The sequence below is a fragment of the Pelodiscus sinensis genome, chromosome 7 (genome assembly GCF_052426305.1).
Source record: "Pelodiscus sinensis isolate ZL-2025 chromosome 7, ASM5242630v1, whole genome shotgun sequence".
NCBI lineage: Eukaryota > Metazoa > Chordata > Testudines > Trionychidae > Pelodiscus > Pelodiscus sinensis.
The window spans coordinates 47,462,865-47,479,877 of NC_143058.1; the positions used below are offsets into that span (position 1 = coordinate 47,462,865).

General features: G+C 46.5%; 1 protein-coding gene across 1 annotated transcript in view; it reads right to left on the reverse strand.

Annotated features, from left to right (window-relative positions):
• NFE2L2 (NFE2 like bZIP transcription factor 2) overlaps positions 1–15,820 on the reverse strand; it is a 45,741-nt gene extending 29,921 nt beyond the window's left edge. The window contains 1 exon segment of the mRNA NM_001317051.1: positions 15,759–15,820. Within this exon segment, the coding sequence (NP_001303980.1) occupies positions 15,759–15,788 (30 nt within the window). The 5' untranslated portion in view covers positions 15,789–15,820.
• Positions 15,821–17,013: the final 1,193 nt, after the last annotated feature.

Consider the following 17,013-nt stretch of genomic DNA (forward strand, 5'->3'; position numbering starts at 1 on the left):
TTATGCTATGCTGCTTATAAACGTTGAGCAGGATACTTCACATAATATCCATTCCAGTGGCATAGTAACTGTTTTATTCTAATTGCAGTGGTGAGCACGAAAGTATCACTCAGTCATAAGTATATATATATATATATATATATATATATATATATATATATATATATATATATATATATATATATAAAGGGAATTTCCTATCATAGATTGTTATGATCAAGCAGCCATGAAAAGATTAAATAGCTTCATTTAGTCACAGCAACTTTTTCTTTAAATGAGTTGTGAAGATTTTTCAAAAATATCATAATGGGATATTAGTCTCAAATGCAGCAAATAGATAAGCCCTCAAGAATAAAACAAAAACTGAATTTTTTAAATTGTCTTCACAGATTAACACACAAGCACAGTCAACTTGTCAAGTATGTAAACCATGTTTTGCAAGATGCTCTGTCTGTATTATATCATGCTTACAAAATACAGTATGCAAAACCAATACAATAAACAATAATAACATTTTAAAACTGCAGGTGGGTAACTTTTTTCAATGTCACAAAGCAACAAAGAAGGCCCTTCCTTAAAAGATATGAAAGAATTTAATTTTCAGCACTGGTTTTAAATTCTGGAAATCTGACATTTTCAATCTGACTACCTACCATGTGTGGCTGTGATGCCACTGGGATGCCATTAAATTCAACTGAGATTTCTTTGTCTTTACTCTGCCTTTTTAGTTGTAATTGCTCATTAAAAAAAAACTTAAGTTTTTGAGCGTGATTCCCTCTGTCTAACACAGGTTCAGAATGGTTGGGCAGTGCAGGCTTCCCTGTACTGATACAGTATGTCTCAGTCCTGACCTGAAGAGACCACCTGAATACAAAAGAGCTTATTTCCATACGGACCCTTCTACGACTGCTGACAATATTCCCAAATAGCACCAGGTTTGACTGCTTGATGCAGATGAACGTCAAGTTAGAAACTGGATTTAACAGAAATTAAAAGGTAAAGAGTCAGTGTAGAAAGATCTCAAGAGCTTCACAGTATTGTATATGCTGCTAATCTCCTAAACAAAAGTTGCAATACTGCTAAAATCCCAGAATTTCATATGTATTACTATAGGAAATTTATTTCCTATAATTGACTGTGTGTGTACATCATTTCACCACACTTTTCTACATGCTTTCCCCATCCTTCTCAGGCAGCTGGGGACTAACATTCAGAAAAGGACTGGTTCCAGAGGACTTCAGAAAGTAGATTTCATATCAGTTTTTATCCCCTGCACACAGACAAGAATGTATTGAGTCAGGAGAGCACAATACTTTCATGGCCGTTGCATTTCTTGTAATAAGTCCACGATTTAGGACACGGGTGGGCAATAAGTGGCCCGTGGGCAGGTTGCAGTTGGCCAGGGTTAGCCCCTGGCAGGCCATCAGATACTTTATTTACTTGCAGCTCCCATTAGCTGTGGTTCCCCATTCTTGGCCAATAGGAGCGACAGGAAGCAGTGGCCCAGTCCATGCCACTTCCCATAGCTCCTATTGGCTGGCAGCAGCAATCTGCAGCCAACAGAAGTTGCAAGCAGCCCTGCCTATGGATGGACAGGTAAATAAAGCATCCTGCTGCCCACTAGGGCACAGCAACCAGTCCATGAGACACGTATTGCCCACCCCTGATATAGGATGAAGTTACTTTGGAGAACTAGCATTTTGCCTCTGATTATCACAAGGGCAATTTTTTAAAATAAAGCAACAAATACTGTAGGATCGATCAGGGTCTCATTAAATGGACACTTCTAAGTGATATAGCCACTACTGTATTTGCACAATAATGTTTCCAAAAACATTTACAGGCAGTCCCCGACTTAGGCGGATCCGACTTATGTCGGATCCGCACTTACGAACGGAGCTCTCTCGCCCTGGAGGTCGAAGTGGCAGATTGCTGCCTGCGAGCTCCAGGGCGAGAAAGCCCCGTTCGTAAGCTGCTCCCGGTGCCCCTGGTCTGCTGGAGACCGTCTCCAGCAGACCAGGGGCACCGGGACTGAAGCCGCAGCAGCGGCGGGTTCCCGCGCTTCTGAGGCTTTGCTTTGGCAAAGCCTCAGAAGCGCGGGAACCCGCCGCTGCTGCGGCTTCGCTCCCGGTGCCTGTGGTCTGCTGGGGACCGTCCCCAGCAGACCACAGGCACCGGAAATGAAGCTGCAGCAGCGGCGGTTCCCGCGCTTCTGAGGTTTTGCTCTGGCAAAGCCTCAGAAGCGCGGGAACCCGCCGCTGCTGCGACTTCAATCCCGGTGCCCCTGGTCTGCTGGGGACAGTCCCCAGCAGACCACAGGCACCGGGAGCGAAGCCGCAGCCGCGGCAGGGTCCCTCGCCTCTGAGACTTTGCCAGAGCAAAGCCTCAGAGGCGCGGCACCCCGCTGCCGCTGCGGCTCTGCTCCCTGTGTCCCTGGTCTGCTGGGGGGGTGGGGGGGCGCAGCTAGTGTGCCCCCCCCCCCAGCAGACCAGGATTTTGTTGTGGACCCTAGGGCAGAGCAGCTGGGGCGCTGCCGATTGGTCCTGCAGCGCCGCTCTGGGCACTACTGGACCAACCCGGCAGCACCCCAGCTGCTCTACCCCAGGTCCTGATTCAGCCGCTGCTGGTCAGTTTCAGCAGTGGCTGAATCAGGACGCCTGGGGCAGAGCAGCTGGGGTGCTGCTGGGTTGGTCCAGTAGCGGCAAGGAGCGAGGAGCGGTGCTATTGGAGCAACCCAGCAGCACCCCAGCTGCTCTGCCCCAGGCGTCCCCAAGTCAGCCGCTGCTGAAACTGACCAGCGCTGACTACAGGAAGCCCGAGGCAGAGTTGCTCTGCCCCAGGCTTCCTGGAATCAGCCGCTGATCAGTTTCAGAAGCAGCTGACCTGGGGTTCTTAAGTTGAATCTGTATGTAAGTCAGAACTGGCGGTCAGTTTCAGCAGCGGCTGAACCTGGACGCCAGTTCCGACTTACATACAGATTCAACTTAAGAACAAACCTACAGTCCCTATCTTGTACGTAACCCGGGGACTGCCTGTACTACACATTCCAACCAGACAACTAGCTTTACACTGAGACAAATTCAGTGTAAATTGATCTAAAGATCTTCATCCAGCTCTGCAGCGTATAAATTACCAGCAGCGGCAGCAATGGACTTGGGGAAGCGGCAGAGCAGAGCAGCTGGGGTGCTCCTGGGTTGGTCCCGCAGCGCCCTCCTCACCCCCCTACTCAGCGATAACTACTGCAATCTGGGGGGTGGGGAGCCCACTCCCCTCCCGGAAACTCTCGGCGGCGGCGCAGGGCTTCCCCCGCTTTCCTGCAAAACGGCGGAGGGTTCGCCCCTCGCCGCGCCGTGCCCCGCCAGCAGTTCCAATTGTCCGGCTGGCCGGAGCACTTCCGGGTTCCAGTTGGTGCCAGACTATCGGGAGTGCCGGACCACTGGTTGCCGGACAATTGGAGTTTTACTGTACAAAGCAGACATAATAACGTATTCAAACACTGATTTGGTTTATTAGTGCTAGGGCTACCATAAAATGTCTGTTACACAATCTCAAAAAATATTTAGAAAGAATTAAAATGAGACTGGAAACAGAACAGTCTTCATAAAAAAAACCTGTTAATCTCCAAAGGGGTCATACCATTGCACCCCCATTTTTCTCCACATTTGATGACAATAAATTTCTCAGTTATCGAAATTCACAGTCAGTTTCGTGCTTGGAAAGGGCTTTGTTAAAAACATATACTCTTGGGTCAGGAGGATACAAGCTGAAACAAAAAGTAATACAGTGCACTCCTCCCGTTCTGATTTTTTTTCATTTTCTCTTTTTATAAAAATTCTATAAATTAATTTAAAATCCAAAGATAAAGTGTTTCCTGCACATGCTTTACTACTGCATTGTATAACAATCTACTACAGGCTTCATCTCTTTAGTCCAGCAACATCCGTGATCCGGCATGATTTTAGTTAGCCGGATGAGCACTTATCATAGGTGCAGCCCAGTTTCCCACCATCCCATAAAGTTTGTTTACAGCCACTAGGTTTGGCCCTCAATGTTCTGTGCTGTTATTTAGCTCTAATTTACCCCTAAATGTCTTCTAAAAGCCCAGTAAGCAGTGGAAGGGTTGGTAATGCAGCTAGACAGCATTGACCTCCCATGGTCCAGCAAATTCTCTGGTTCGGCACCAATCAGGTCCTGATGGTGCCAGACTTGAGAGGTTCAAACTGTATTCTTAGACTTCAGCAATATATGGTTAGTAAACATATTACCAATAACTAAGGAGTTGCTGTTGTTGCCATTGCTTTCTCCTGTCTAAACTCCAAGTTAAAAAAAAAAAAAAAGATTCAAGACCATTGAGTACTTGAACTCCAAATTCCTTTGCTCGTTTTATCTTCAGACTACCAGGCTTTCATGTTTTAATGTAGTTATATATTTATATACTACTAATAGTTCTATTGGCTACATTTCTTATTGGTTGATTTAATTGCGTAGCTTAGTAAAACAAACATATAATAAAGCTATCAAGTTGATTGCTGCTGATCAGTATTAAAGTTCAACTGTAAATCAGTCCACTTTTGAAAAAGCCAAGTTTATCATTTCATGTGTTCAGCTACTCTTGACTGTTTTTGCTTTAAGTAAAAAGGTTGCATAAGCAGTAGATGAACTTTTTTCCAAAACCTGTTAAACTAGAATACTACAAAGAAAAAGAATCTGTACAATTTGTTGTAACTTCCCCTTTAACTAATTTTGCTCTTTGCCACATATTGTATATGAAAACGTTTAAAGTTTTACAGAGAAAGTTATAAAAGAAAGAATAGATTTTTAAAACAAAATGTTTCTGTTTTTTTTTTTAAACCTGGTAACATAAAGTAATACATTATTTCTGACTGGAATGTGAATTTTTTTTTAGACCAAAACAAATTTTAACTAGGTGATTAACCTGGTGACTTTGGATGATTCTTTGCTGGTTGCAATTCAAACACAGCAGCAAGAGATTAATATTTAATTCACGCCATCACGGTTACTGTTGAGACTTGTGCTCCATGCCTCAGCCAATACAACTATTGTAAACGCACCGCACCTTCACAAGCTGGCACATTTACCCTCAATGGTTTAACAATACTAAGCTTATCTTTGCATCATTTCCAAGACAAAGGGGAAAAAAGCAAATATGGCAGATCCAAAGGCAAATTAAAACCCTACCTTCACCCAACCCAGAGTAATATTTACATAGCTAAACCTTTCCTGACACTCTAGTTTCTTTGGTTTAATATACAGATTTAAAAAGATGTGTGAATGTGTTTGTTAATAAATAACATTGACTAGAAACTGCTTTTTATGGTACCAACAATCTTGTAGAGTGGTTAAAATGAAAAATCTTTATTCCCTCAATTTTCATTAAAAAAATTCATAGATCTGAGGTAATAAAAACTGCTATGAATTTTTTTATACCTACTGGAGAGACATCCTTTCTTCTGAGATGTCATTTTACCATGTTTGTGTATCCAGAGACTAGCATTGTTTTAAGACAATCTTCATATCAATGCTTTTTTGATGCTTTCAAGAAGTTTCTACGACTTCTTGCTGAATGACCAAAGTTAATATTAAATTTGAGGATAATTTTCATTAGAACAATGGTATAATTCAGAAATAGATAAATTAAATGTCATGGCTGTGTCTACACTGGCCCCTTCTTCGGAATAGCCATGCTAATTTAGAACTTTGGAATAGGGAAATGCACGGGAGATTTAAATATCCCCCGCGAGATTTAAATAAACATGGCCGCCACTTTTTTTCCGGCTTGGGGAAAAGCCGGAAAAGAGCGTCCAGACTGGCGCGATCCTCTGGAATAAAGCCCTATTCCGGAGGATCCCTTATTCCTACTTTCAAGCTTAATGTAAGTGGGAATAAGAGATCCTCCGGAATAGGGCTTTATTCTGGAGGATCGCGCCAGTCTGGACGCTCTTTTCCGGCTTTTCCCCAAGCCAGAAAAAAAGCGGCGGCCATGTTTATTTATACAGGCAATCCCCGGGTTACGTACAAGATAGGGACTGTAGGTTTGTTCTTAAGTTGAATCTGTATGTAAGTCGTAACTGGCGTCCAGATTCAGCCGCTGCTGAAACTGATCAGGGCAAGGGCTTCCTGTAGTCAGCCACTGGTCAGTTTCAGCAGCGGCTGACTTGGGGACGCCTGGGGCAGAGCAGCTGGGGTGCTGCTGGGTTGGTCCAGTAGCGCCGCCGCTCCTCAGCGCTACTGGACCAACCCAGCAGCACCCAAGCTGCTCTGCCCCAGGCGTCCTGATTCAGCCGCTGCTGAAACTGACCAGCAGTGGCTGAATCAGGACGCCTGGGGCACAGCAGCTGGGGTGCTGCCGGGTTGGTCCAGTAGCGCCCAGAGTGGCGCTACGGGACCAACCGGCAGTGCCCCAGCTGCTGTACCACAGGTGTCCGGAGCAAAGCCACGGAGCACGGGGGCAGCGGGACAGCCCAGACGCGCCGTGGCTGTCCTGCTGCCCTCGGGCTCCGCGGTTTTGCTCTGCTTTGCTCCCTGTCCCCCTGGTCTGCAGACCAGGGGGACGGGGAGCAAAGCGGCGGAGCACATGGGCAGCGGACAGCCCAGACGCGTCTGGGCTGTCCGCTGCCCGCGTGCTCCGCCGCTTTGCTTCCTCTCCCTGGTCTGCTGGAGACCAGGGAGACGGGCCCCATTCGTAACTGCGGATCCGACATAAGTCGGATCTGCGTAACTCGGGGACTGCCTGTGCTTTCAAGTAGGAATAAGAGATCCTCCAGAATAGGGCTTTATTCCGGAGGATCGCGCCAGTCTGGACGCTCTTTTCCGGCTTTTCCCCAAGCCGGAAAAAAGCGGCGGCCATGTTTATTTTAATCCCGCGGGGGATATTTAAATCCCCCGCACATTTCCCTATTCCAAAGTTCTAAATTAGCATGGCTATTCCGAAGAAGGGGCCAGTGTAGACGTAGCCCATGTGTTCATTAGAATTTTCTTCTTCCACTTCCAAGGTTTCTCAAACCAGGTGGCCCTACGATCTATTCTACAGAGGTTCCATAGAACTGAAGAAAAGGATATCCTTCCCCACCCTGGCTTACTAAATTGACTTTGGTCAGGACCCCAAAGATAGCACTATATGCCAAATAGTAAATATTCTGTTGTGGTGAGTTCTAAAGGGAAATGACCCAACAGAAAAGAAGAGATTTTGGGTAGGGGAAATGGTACAGTTTGTAAGAATTTTAACTTAATATGTCATTCATTTTCAGTTATGTATTTAGGCCTTTATGGTTGAGCATAATTCCCATTGTTGACTGAGAGCTAGCGTGAATTTTTCTAACTTTTTCAAAAAAAGTTTGAGGATAAGGAGCCAAAGTTATTCTTCCCACTAAATAAGCGGTGGGAAACGTACACAAACCTCCCACACAGTAACATAAAAATGGCTGTCGCTCTTCTATGCATGTGAGATAATCCAGCTGCTCCTTCCAACACTGAATGTTCTCTTTTCTTCCTAGTTTGGTCTCTTAAGTGCTGCATAGTCCTGTCTCTTATTTTTCAAATGAATAATTTAAGCTAAATATCTCTAACTTGAGGTGCTAAACCTGAGTTCTTTATGACCTGATTTTAAGAAGTGCTGAGCACTCACATCTCTGTTCATTTCAATTGTAATTGTAGATTCTCAGCTGGACACAGGACTCTGTTCACATTTTGGATATTTAAAAAAAATCCTAGCTATCTGAACTGGTTGGAGCAGTAGCATTCATTAAGCTCTGTCTGTTCCTGGTATTTTATCACCATTATACTTAAACCCACAGAAACAGTTAAATACATTAGAGACTCCTGGAGTCTTGTCAACACTACAGCTTCCACTGGATTCACTGAAAGAGTGAATTTTTGTTTGTTCTGTAAACGTTCTCAGTGTAGACAAGAGTTATGTCTCAAATTGAGCACATTAAAATGGGGACACCCACAACTAATGGACACTTTCTAAAGTTTGGGTACTATTTTTTTATTAATTGTGTTTTCTTCCCTCCTCTACTCGTCTGTTACATGTTGTCCTTAATTAGAGACATGGCTTTATTCAGTTTTTAACACTTACATTCACTTGATATAGAGCTGAAGATTTCCACTTTCCAGGGATAAAGAGGAGGCCTTTTCTGACTCAAAAACTTTGTTAGTGTGACAAATGGGGGTTCTGTCTTTTACCACTTCTGAACTGTGGATGATTTTTTGAAACTGTATCATGAAATTATTATGTCATGTATGTGGATCTTACTTGAGTTTCAGTTAACAGAGTGGTTTCATGTCTCTGGCTGTGGAGAATGATAAGCACTCAATGATCTATTTAAAATAAAACACCATGGGACACCTCTCCTATTCTACCTGGCAGAAGAGCAGCAGTGAAAGTAACTTAAAATTTCTTATGGGTACTGTCCTATTGAAACCTAGGCCCCTGCCAGCTCTTTAAATAGCTCCCTACTGGCGTTTGCTGCAGCTCAGCCAGCTCTTGCTGGAGCTGTGCACCAAGGTGCACCCGCTTATTTTCACCTTTAGAGAAGAGGCTTCCTCTTCTTGTGTAAAGAGAAGGGATTGGGGGAGTAATGGAAAATTACCGAAAGCAGAGCAAAAGGAGAGGAGAATCTATAAAAGAGGTCACTGGATGGCATACACACAGAGCCTAGACTCAGCTGTGTGGCGCTGCCCCTTTGAAACACCGCCATGGCGTTTCAAGGCAGCAGCACCACACAGAGCACAGGTATGAGCTCTGTGCGGCACTGCCACTTTGAAGCACCCCTGCTTCCCCTCCCTTTGCTGCCTCTATCTGATAGAGGCAGCTGGGAGGGGGGGGGGGAATTGACTAGTCGACTCGATTATCGGATAAGCATTTGCTTATCAGATAGTCGACTAGTCCTTAACATCCTTAGTCTGCACCAGGCTGAGCTGAGGCACAGCCAAGCTGGTGTCTGCCCATTTAGAACTTGAAAGCAGCATAGCACTTCCTCCCCAACACACACATCCCTCTGGGCTCCCTTCATAGAACAGACATAATTAATTGGGAGACTCTGTGGAAAACTGTAGTTAAAGTGCCCACACCCCAGGACCTGCGCATGATCGACACTTCCCAAAACAAATACTGAACAATGATAGTAGGGCCGTGGGCTGCTGGGAAGCCACTCAAGCCTCCCTGTGGGGGGAAGGGAAGGACCCTCAGTACATAACATTTCAATGGTCTCTGTAGTCGTCTCTGTAGTCTCTGAAGTCTAGAGCTGCAGACACAAACATTCTGGAACAAGAAACTTAGCACAAGAGAATGAGAGGAAACAAAACCATCCCTGTATTATGAAGTTGGGGCGGGGGAAGACAAGTGGCCTTGCCTTTCCACATTTAGACCCTGGGATCCAAAATAAACCCAAGAAAGGAATTGGGACATGGGGCCTTTTCCCCTCTAGGGGGCACTGGCTCAGGGAAGTAGCATTTACCAAGCCAGCTCTTGGAAATACCAGCCTGACTTGCTATGGATTGGAGAATTCCGCACGTGATGTGCTCTGTACCCTCTGGACAGGGCCTGGATCCACCTCTGTACGTAACACTAGGTACTGAGCCTCTCCATCTCTTTCTCCAAAACCCCTGCTCCTTGGGCAGGACCCCAGGGAACTGGGGCTGTTTTCCCCCAAATCATAGGCTTTAATTATTTTGTTTTCTCTATTTAAAGAAAAATAAAATTTCCAGCAACCCAGCTCTCCTGAACAACCCTACAATAACAAACCACTGAGCACAAATGATCCTACAATAACAAACAACCTGAGAATGACAAAACCAGTGCATAGAGTCCAGTGTTTACAAGCAGCCCTACACTAACATTCCTAGCCCTGCTCTCAGTAGTTATCCTACAACAGTAAATTGTTGCAGCAGAGCCCAGCACTCCCACCAGCAAACCCAGCACTGCTGAACAACCCCACACTCACAAAGCAGCACAGGCACGCAATGGGAGGGGAAGGCATTGGCTGGGGAAACACATTTCTGTAATAAATTCCTGTTCCTCTTTTTTCCAGATAAATATGAAGGGCAGAGTAAACAGTCAGCATACAGGGGACTTGGAGCTGCCAGCCAGGAGCACCCACTTCTATGCAACAGGCTGGGTATGGCACTCCTCTGCCACTGCAGCGGGGCAGATCTGGGAGAGAGGCAACAAGCAAGAGTTAGGAGTAACGGGGAGAAGGCAAGGGGGAGAATGAAGACCAAGGAGGGGGTGACTGAAAGGGAAGCAAGGCGATGGGAGGGGCAAGAAGAAGTCAGAGGGTGGAAGTGGTCTTGCTGGGATAAAAGCAAGTCAGAAGTTGAGTGTGTCAGTTTGAGACAGGAAGTCTCCAGATCCCTAGTGCTTTGCTCTGGCGGCCAGCACACATCCAGGCTGTGGAGCTGAGGTAGAGCCATTTTGCTGCAGATTAAGATGACAAAAGCTGCAGCAGGGGAAAGATAGGCACAAGGGTGGAGGATCCTGCCTGATGAGCAGAGATCATCCTCCCATGACACCCAAGGAAGGGTGAGCTAGTGAGGGACATGGCATTTCAAAGTTTTATTGTTTTGTATGATCTGTACTTTCCTGTGCTTTTCAAAATTAAATAAAAAGAACATAAAGATATTAGACTGAACCAGAGGTATGTAGTCACAGGTGAGCCTGAGTGGCTGTGCCCCCTCCCCCGGGTCCAGGGCTTATCCCACTTGCCCAGCACTGCAGCTTGGGAGCAGGACCAGGGTGCTGTGGCTTAAACTCTCCCCCCATCTTTGCCTACCAAAAGTTGGGCCACATCCAAGAAGGCCCTTCTGGCTACACCACTGGACTGAACGAAATGAGCGTACCAACTGCTTGACAACTTCTGCATCCCCCCCCTTAGAATGTTAAAACATAAACCAAAGTGTCACACATTTGTGTGGTGTTCTGGCAGAAGGATTTGTTTAAGTACAGGGGAGTCTGAAGTGCCAATGCTGCATCCAGAGGAACACAGCAGCTAGATAACAGGTTCTGACATTGGGAGGTGGGTGCCAGAGGAAGTCTGCACCGTGAGTGTGCACCTAAGGACCCAGACACTGGGGGGAAAGTCTGGACTCCATTTGCATTCCAGGAGCTTGAAACATCCTGGGGATCTAGAACACAGGTGTTTGGATTCCCCACAAGTGATCCTAGTAGACTGCTAGGAAGGAGTGCTCGCTAGCATCCTGTGACAGTTGGTGAATGTCATATATGGCTGCAGGATATATTTGTCTTCTCCTGAAGTCCCTCTCTTAGTTTTATGATAGATCACCATCATATATCAGACAAATAAATTCAACAATTTGACAAGTAATTTTCTTAGTATAAACTTGGGGAAAATCTTTCTATACTACAGATAGTATGAAAGCAGATCCATATTCTTCAGGATACTTTGCTGGGAAGAAAATGTTTGTTAAGCTCACCTGATACTTTACAAAGCTACAGGAAGTATACACCACTATCCCTCCATTTAATTCAATGTTATCTGTCATCCCACATGACTTTAAAGGAGCTCCTTTGTCTTATCTTTCAGAAGTGACGCACCTACCACACATTTCATTATATGCTTACTGCAGATAAGCATTTCTCAACCACCTGTTAGAGTTTAATAACAAAAAAACCATTTTCACTATTCTAAACAAAAGCAAAATTCACTCCATGATCATGCAGCAAGCACTACTGTCACTCCTTCCCCTGGGACAGGGGTGGGCAATAAGGCAGTGGTGGGTCCCCAGGTTTAGCAGTCCGGTCACCGCTTTCCGCAGCTCCCATTGGCCGGGACTGGTGATCTGCAGCCAACAGGATTTGCAAGTGTTTGTACCTGGAAAGCTCTAGGTATATACAGGAAATACAGTTGCAGTAGCCCAGTAGGGGCTAGACCTGGTGCACCATATCAAGCCTGCAGGCTGGTTATTGCTCACCTCTACCCTGGGGTTTGTATCTGAATAAAGTAACTTAAAATGTTATTTGGGGCTCCATCTTAGCCCCATTCCCTCCTGAATGGTTCACATTCACTTTCTAGAGCAGTGGTTCCCAAACTTTTCAGCATCACACCCCCTTTTTGATTTTTGAGAAACCCTCATGCCCTTCCCCCCCCCCCCCCCCAAATAGCAGCAAACCTTGTTGAGCAAAAAAAAAAAAAAAAGAGAGAGATTGCCCTTTTAAGAGCAGAGAGCAGAGCAGGCATTGCCCTTTTAAGGTGGCTGATGGACAAACCAGGCTCTTTCTTGGGGGGTGAGGGCTGGGTCGCCTCGTGTCCCCCCGGGAATTTCTTCATGTCCCTCAGTTTGGGAACCCTATGTCTTCTGCAGCCTTTGATGGAGCAGGAGTTGTTGGCTGCTTTGCTAACCGCCTTGTCCCTCCCCAAACAAGTGGGCATATTGGCTTTGAGAGCCCACGCCTCAAATGCTACTGACTCATGGAAATCAAGGGGTTATACTGACAGCATTCTGTCCCTTGTTACAACTTTAAATATTTTAGGGGGAAAAGATGCTAGAATTTTCTATTTAATAAATTTAAGTATTAGGTTTATTACACTATAACCTATGAAAATATGGTTGAATAGCTGAACAAAGAGTGGGTCTTGAGAAGAGAGACTTTGTGGCTTTACAGACCAGCTTAGGAAAGGCATTACATGCAAAAGGAGCTACATGAAACAAAGGATGACATAAGTTACTTACAGAAGTGTCTGGAGAAACAGGCAATGAAAGCTAGCATTGACAGAACAAAGGGTTAAACAAGAAAATAAATGAGTACACTGAGGCATAGGCCTTTTCTGGACTACAAACTTATGCTGGTATAATGTTGCTCAGGGTTCTGGAATATCCACACCCTGGAATGACATAGTTACACCAACTTACCCACTGATGTAGACAGCACGAAAGGGCTTCTTTTGCATGCATGCTAACGGGACATGCTCTCCCATTGGCATAGGTTGTGTTTTCAGTAACTGCTAATACAGCCATGCTGCTGCAACACTGTAACTGTAAATAAGCCCATAGTTGCTAAAGCCCTTAAAGATGAGACCAAAAAAAGCTTGAATTTTATGCAGTGCATAAGTTGGTGCCAGTAGGAATTCAGAGGGGAGCTAGCACAGTCAAATAAACCAAGAAAATTACTTTAGCAGCAACATTTTGCAAGGAATGAATGGGTGTCAAGAGGGGAGGCCAGACATGAGGCAATAGTAGTAGTGAAGCTAAAAAAATGATGAAGGCCCAAGAGGAACTTTTTTAAGAACAGAGATACAAGAAGCAATATTGCAAAGAGGGACACATCTCAAGAGTGGGGAGGTAGATGTGTTTGATACATCCAGAAAGGTGTAGCTGAAACTTTAAGAGTGGATGCTGTCCCCTAAAATACTCGCTCTCAGCCTTTTCAGACTACAGTAGCCCTTTCAAGTGTCTGATTTGTTTTACGTACCCCTACGTTTCATGTCACTTAAAAAAATCAGACATAAAAATACAAAAGTGTCACAGCACACTATTACTGAAAAAAAAACCACTCATTTTCTCATTTTTACCATATAATTATAAAATAAATCAATTGGGATATAAATGTTATACTTACATCTTAATGTATTGTATATAGCGGTCTATAAACAAGACATTGTATAAAATTTCAGTTTGTACTGATTCTGCGAGTGCTTTTTATGCAACCTGCTGTAAAACTAGGCAAATATGTAGCTGTGTTGATGTATCTCCTAGAAGACCTCTGTGTACCTCCAGGGGTACACATATGCCTGACTGAGAACCACTGCCTCAAATTAATCTGGTGGGATATCTAGCCCCTGAGAAACAGCTATCTAAGCTTCTCTTAAGTCTGTGATCCAGATCAGAATGAACCTAAACAATGGACATAACATTTGGAATACATACATGTAATAAATTTAGGAGTAAAAAGTTTGTATTTCCCTATAAACAAGAAGGGGGGGGGGGGGAGAAATGAACACAAAACATCTGTAAACTAAAATTGAAGAGTAAACTGGTTTAGTTCTCAACTATTCCTTCACCCTTTAAAAAATACATTTTTTAAATAAAAGAGTGAAATAACTTAGGATAATTTCTTCTGCTTTTAGACAATTGATACAACTGATAGCACAAGACTATGAAAAAGAATGTCATTATATGCCCCTGAAGAGACTTGTTATGAAATGAAACTGCTTAACTTTACATATATTTTATGCAGAAACATGATAAAGAAACTATCAGAAAAAAAGTTGAAAGAATGTTTAATATTTAAAATTTATGTTCTGATAATTCAGAGATTATACCCTCCATATATGCTGGTTTACACATTTTGAAGCTGCACCAAAAGGCTAAATCCAAAACATAACAGCCCCAGGGAAATAAATGATTGTGTAACAGCTCCAACTTGTTCCTGGCTCAGAACACTAGGGATCTCACGCTATCGAGCAGAAAGGGCCCTTTTAGGGAAATTGTGACAGACGATAAACTTTTAACTAAAGCCAAAAGCCATCCACACAAGGATAATGTATCCAAATAAGAAATTAGATGTGGGGCCTTAAAATTTAAATGCAGTGGCATGTTTAATGAGGACTAAATCACACAGATCCAGGGGGTCTCCGGAGCCACCAGGGATGCTGAAACAATATGTGTAGTAGAGGTGCTGACCAGGGGATGTCAATTCCAGGCCCTCTGCTGACAGAGTCCAGGCTCTCCCAGGATCTATCAGAACTGGCTGGGCTCCACTCCAGGCTTCGCACTCCAGGCTTCGCTCTGTTCCAGCCCTGGTCACTGGGCTCCCTGCCACCAGGCTGGTTCCACTGTTAGCCCCAGCTACCTGACTCTTGGCTCTCCCGGCCACTGGCCCTGCAGCCCTGTTCCCAGGTACTGCCCCGCAGCTGTTGGGGATCTTTGTTTCAGCAATATCAATGGCCCTGCCAGACCACAGATCAGAACCCTGGACTAGAGAGTTTCTGCCTGTACAATGATATATGGTTAAGATTTCCAAGGCAGACTTATTTAAATTTGTTGAGTGTAGATAATGTTTGCTAGGGCTACTACTCCTTACAGCTAAAACTGAAAGCCATACATTTTATTTACACCCAGGGCCTAGACATTTTGTTCACACCCCCACTTCCTCAGTCAATAGATTTTCAGGAAATCAAGAGTATCTAGTCTACCTCTCTGGGAGGCCAGCCTCATTGTTCCTGACCTTCCCATGGCCTTTTGCCCTTGAGGCAGCTGGTAAGATTGGCTGGCACCACAGACCTGGTTAAAACCAGGGTGGCTGTTACTGGCATCATCTCACATCACATTTCAGGCCGCTTCCAAGGGGCTGTGACATGGTGCAGATGGGGAAACTGAGTCACCAAAGGGTAAGTCCCAAGCTCGCAGCAGAGGACACTAGTTTGGCGTAAGAACCCCCGGGCCGTGGTCCCCCTGACGCGCCACCGACCCCAGGGGGCTCCGCGCCAGGCTGCTCCCTTGGCCTGGGGGCCGGCAGGAACCGTGCGCGGCCCGCCTCCCCCGGGCGCCCGGCCGGTCCCGTGACTCATCACGTTCCCGGAGCAGGGGAAGCCGCGCCGATCTCGAGAGCAGGGGCGGGGCCGCGACTCCTGCTCCCCCCCCCCCCGCCACCAGCAGCCCCCCGCTCCGGCGTGTCGCCACCTGGGCGGGGCGGGGGCTGCCCCAGGGGAGACACGTGCCAGCGGCCCCCGGACTCGCGGCCCCTCCCGGCGGACTCGGGGCCCAGGCCCGGCTCTCACCTGCGGGGCGGGCAGCACCTCGATCTCCATCCTGCTGGCGGCAGCCGGCGCGTCGCCCCTCGCTCCCTGTCCCGGTGCTCGCTGCGACGCTGGCGGGGGAGTGAAGCGAGCGGCCCCGGACAGCTGGGACAGCGAGCCGCCTCCCGCCCCGCCCCGCCCGGCCCCAGCCACTCACGGCCGCGGCAGCCGGGGAGGCGGCCCTTGTCCCAGTGCCCCGGCAACTTCGGCAACGGCGGCCGCACGGAGCAGCGCGGGGGCTGGCCCGGCCCCGCCCATCCTCACATCCCCGTCCGGCCCCAAGCCACCCTGGCCCCGTCCGAGCCCCTGCCTGTCCCCCCAGGGCCTGCTAGAGAGCAGCGTCCCGGCCCTCTCCCCTTCCCTCGCTGCCACACGCCCCTGTGCCCCAGCTTCTGCTTCCCCACCCCATCCCAGCCATAAACCATCCCTTCCCTCGCCTGTCCTCTCCCATCGCTGCCACACACACCTGAGCCTCGGCCCCATCTTCTTCCCTCTCTCCCCAAACCACCAGCCCCATCCCTTCCCGAGCCTGTCCTCTCCCATCACTGCCAAACACGCGCCCAGATGTCTGCGTTGTATGCTCCTAGGCACAGCATCATTAGCACCTGCCCCTGCCTACAGCTGACTTTTGTGCTTTCTCTAAAAACAAAAAATGAAATTTGTAAACCACTTTAAAGTTTTGTAAACTTTAGAAGGGCAGCACCCCAAGGCACCTGAGTACTGTGCCTAACTGGACATCTGGCTCTGTGTGTATGTAAGCCGGCGCACGCGCACACGCTCTCTTTCTCTCTCTCTCTCTCTCTCTTCCCCATCTCTCCTGAAAATCACCCACCTCCATCAGCTCCCACAAACTATCCAGTTATTCCCAGATTCTTCTTCATTCCAACAGATCTCTCCTCAACCTATTCCAATTCAATTCCGATTCCTCTCTATTCCTACCACATTGTTTCTCATCAGATCCTTTTTCAGCCTGTCAATCTTGCCACAATAAACTAAGTCTTCCCTGATTTATCATAACTCATCCCATCTCCAGGTCTGACAGAACCCTGCCTGCCTGATCTCAGCAGATTCCAACATATCAGAGCCATTTCCCCCATCTCAACATAGCTCAATCCAGCAGATTCACCAGATGCCTTTCCAACAGATTCTGCAACATCCCAGCTGACCAACTCTTTATACTAACTGACCTTCCCCAGCCATTCCAACTTATAGTTGGTAACTAATATAGCAGCTATCA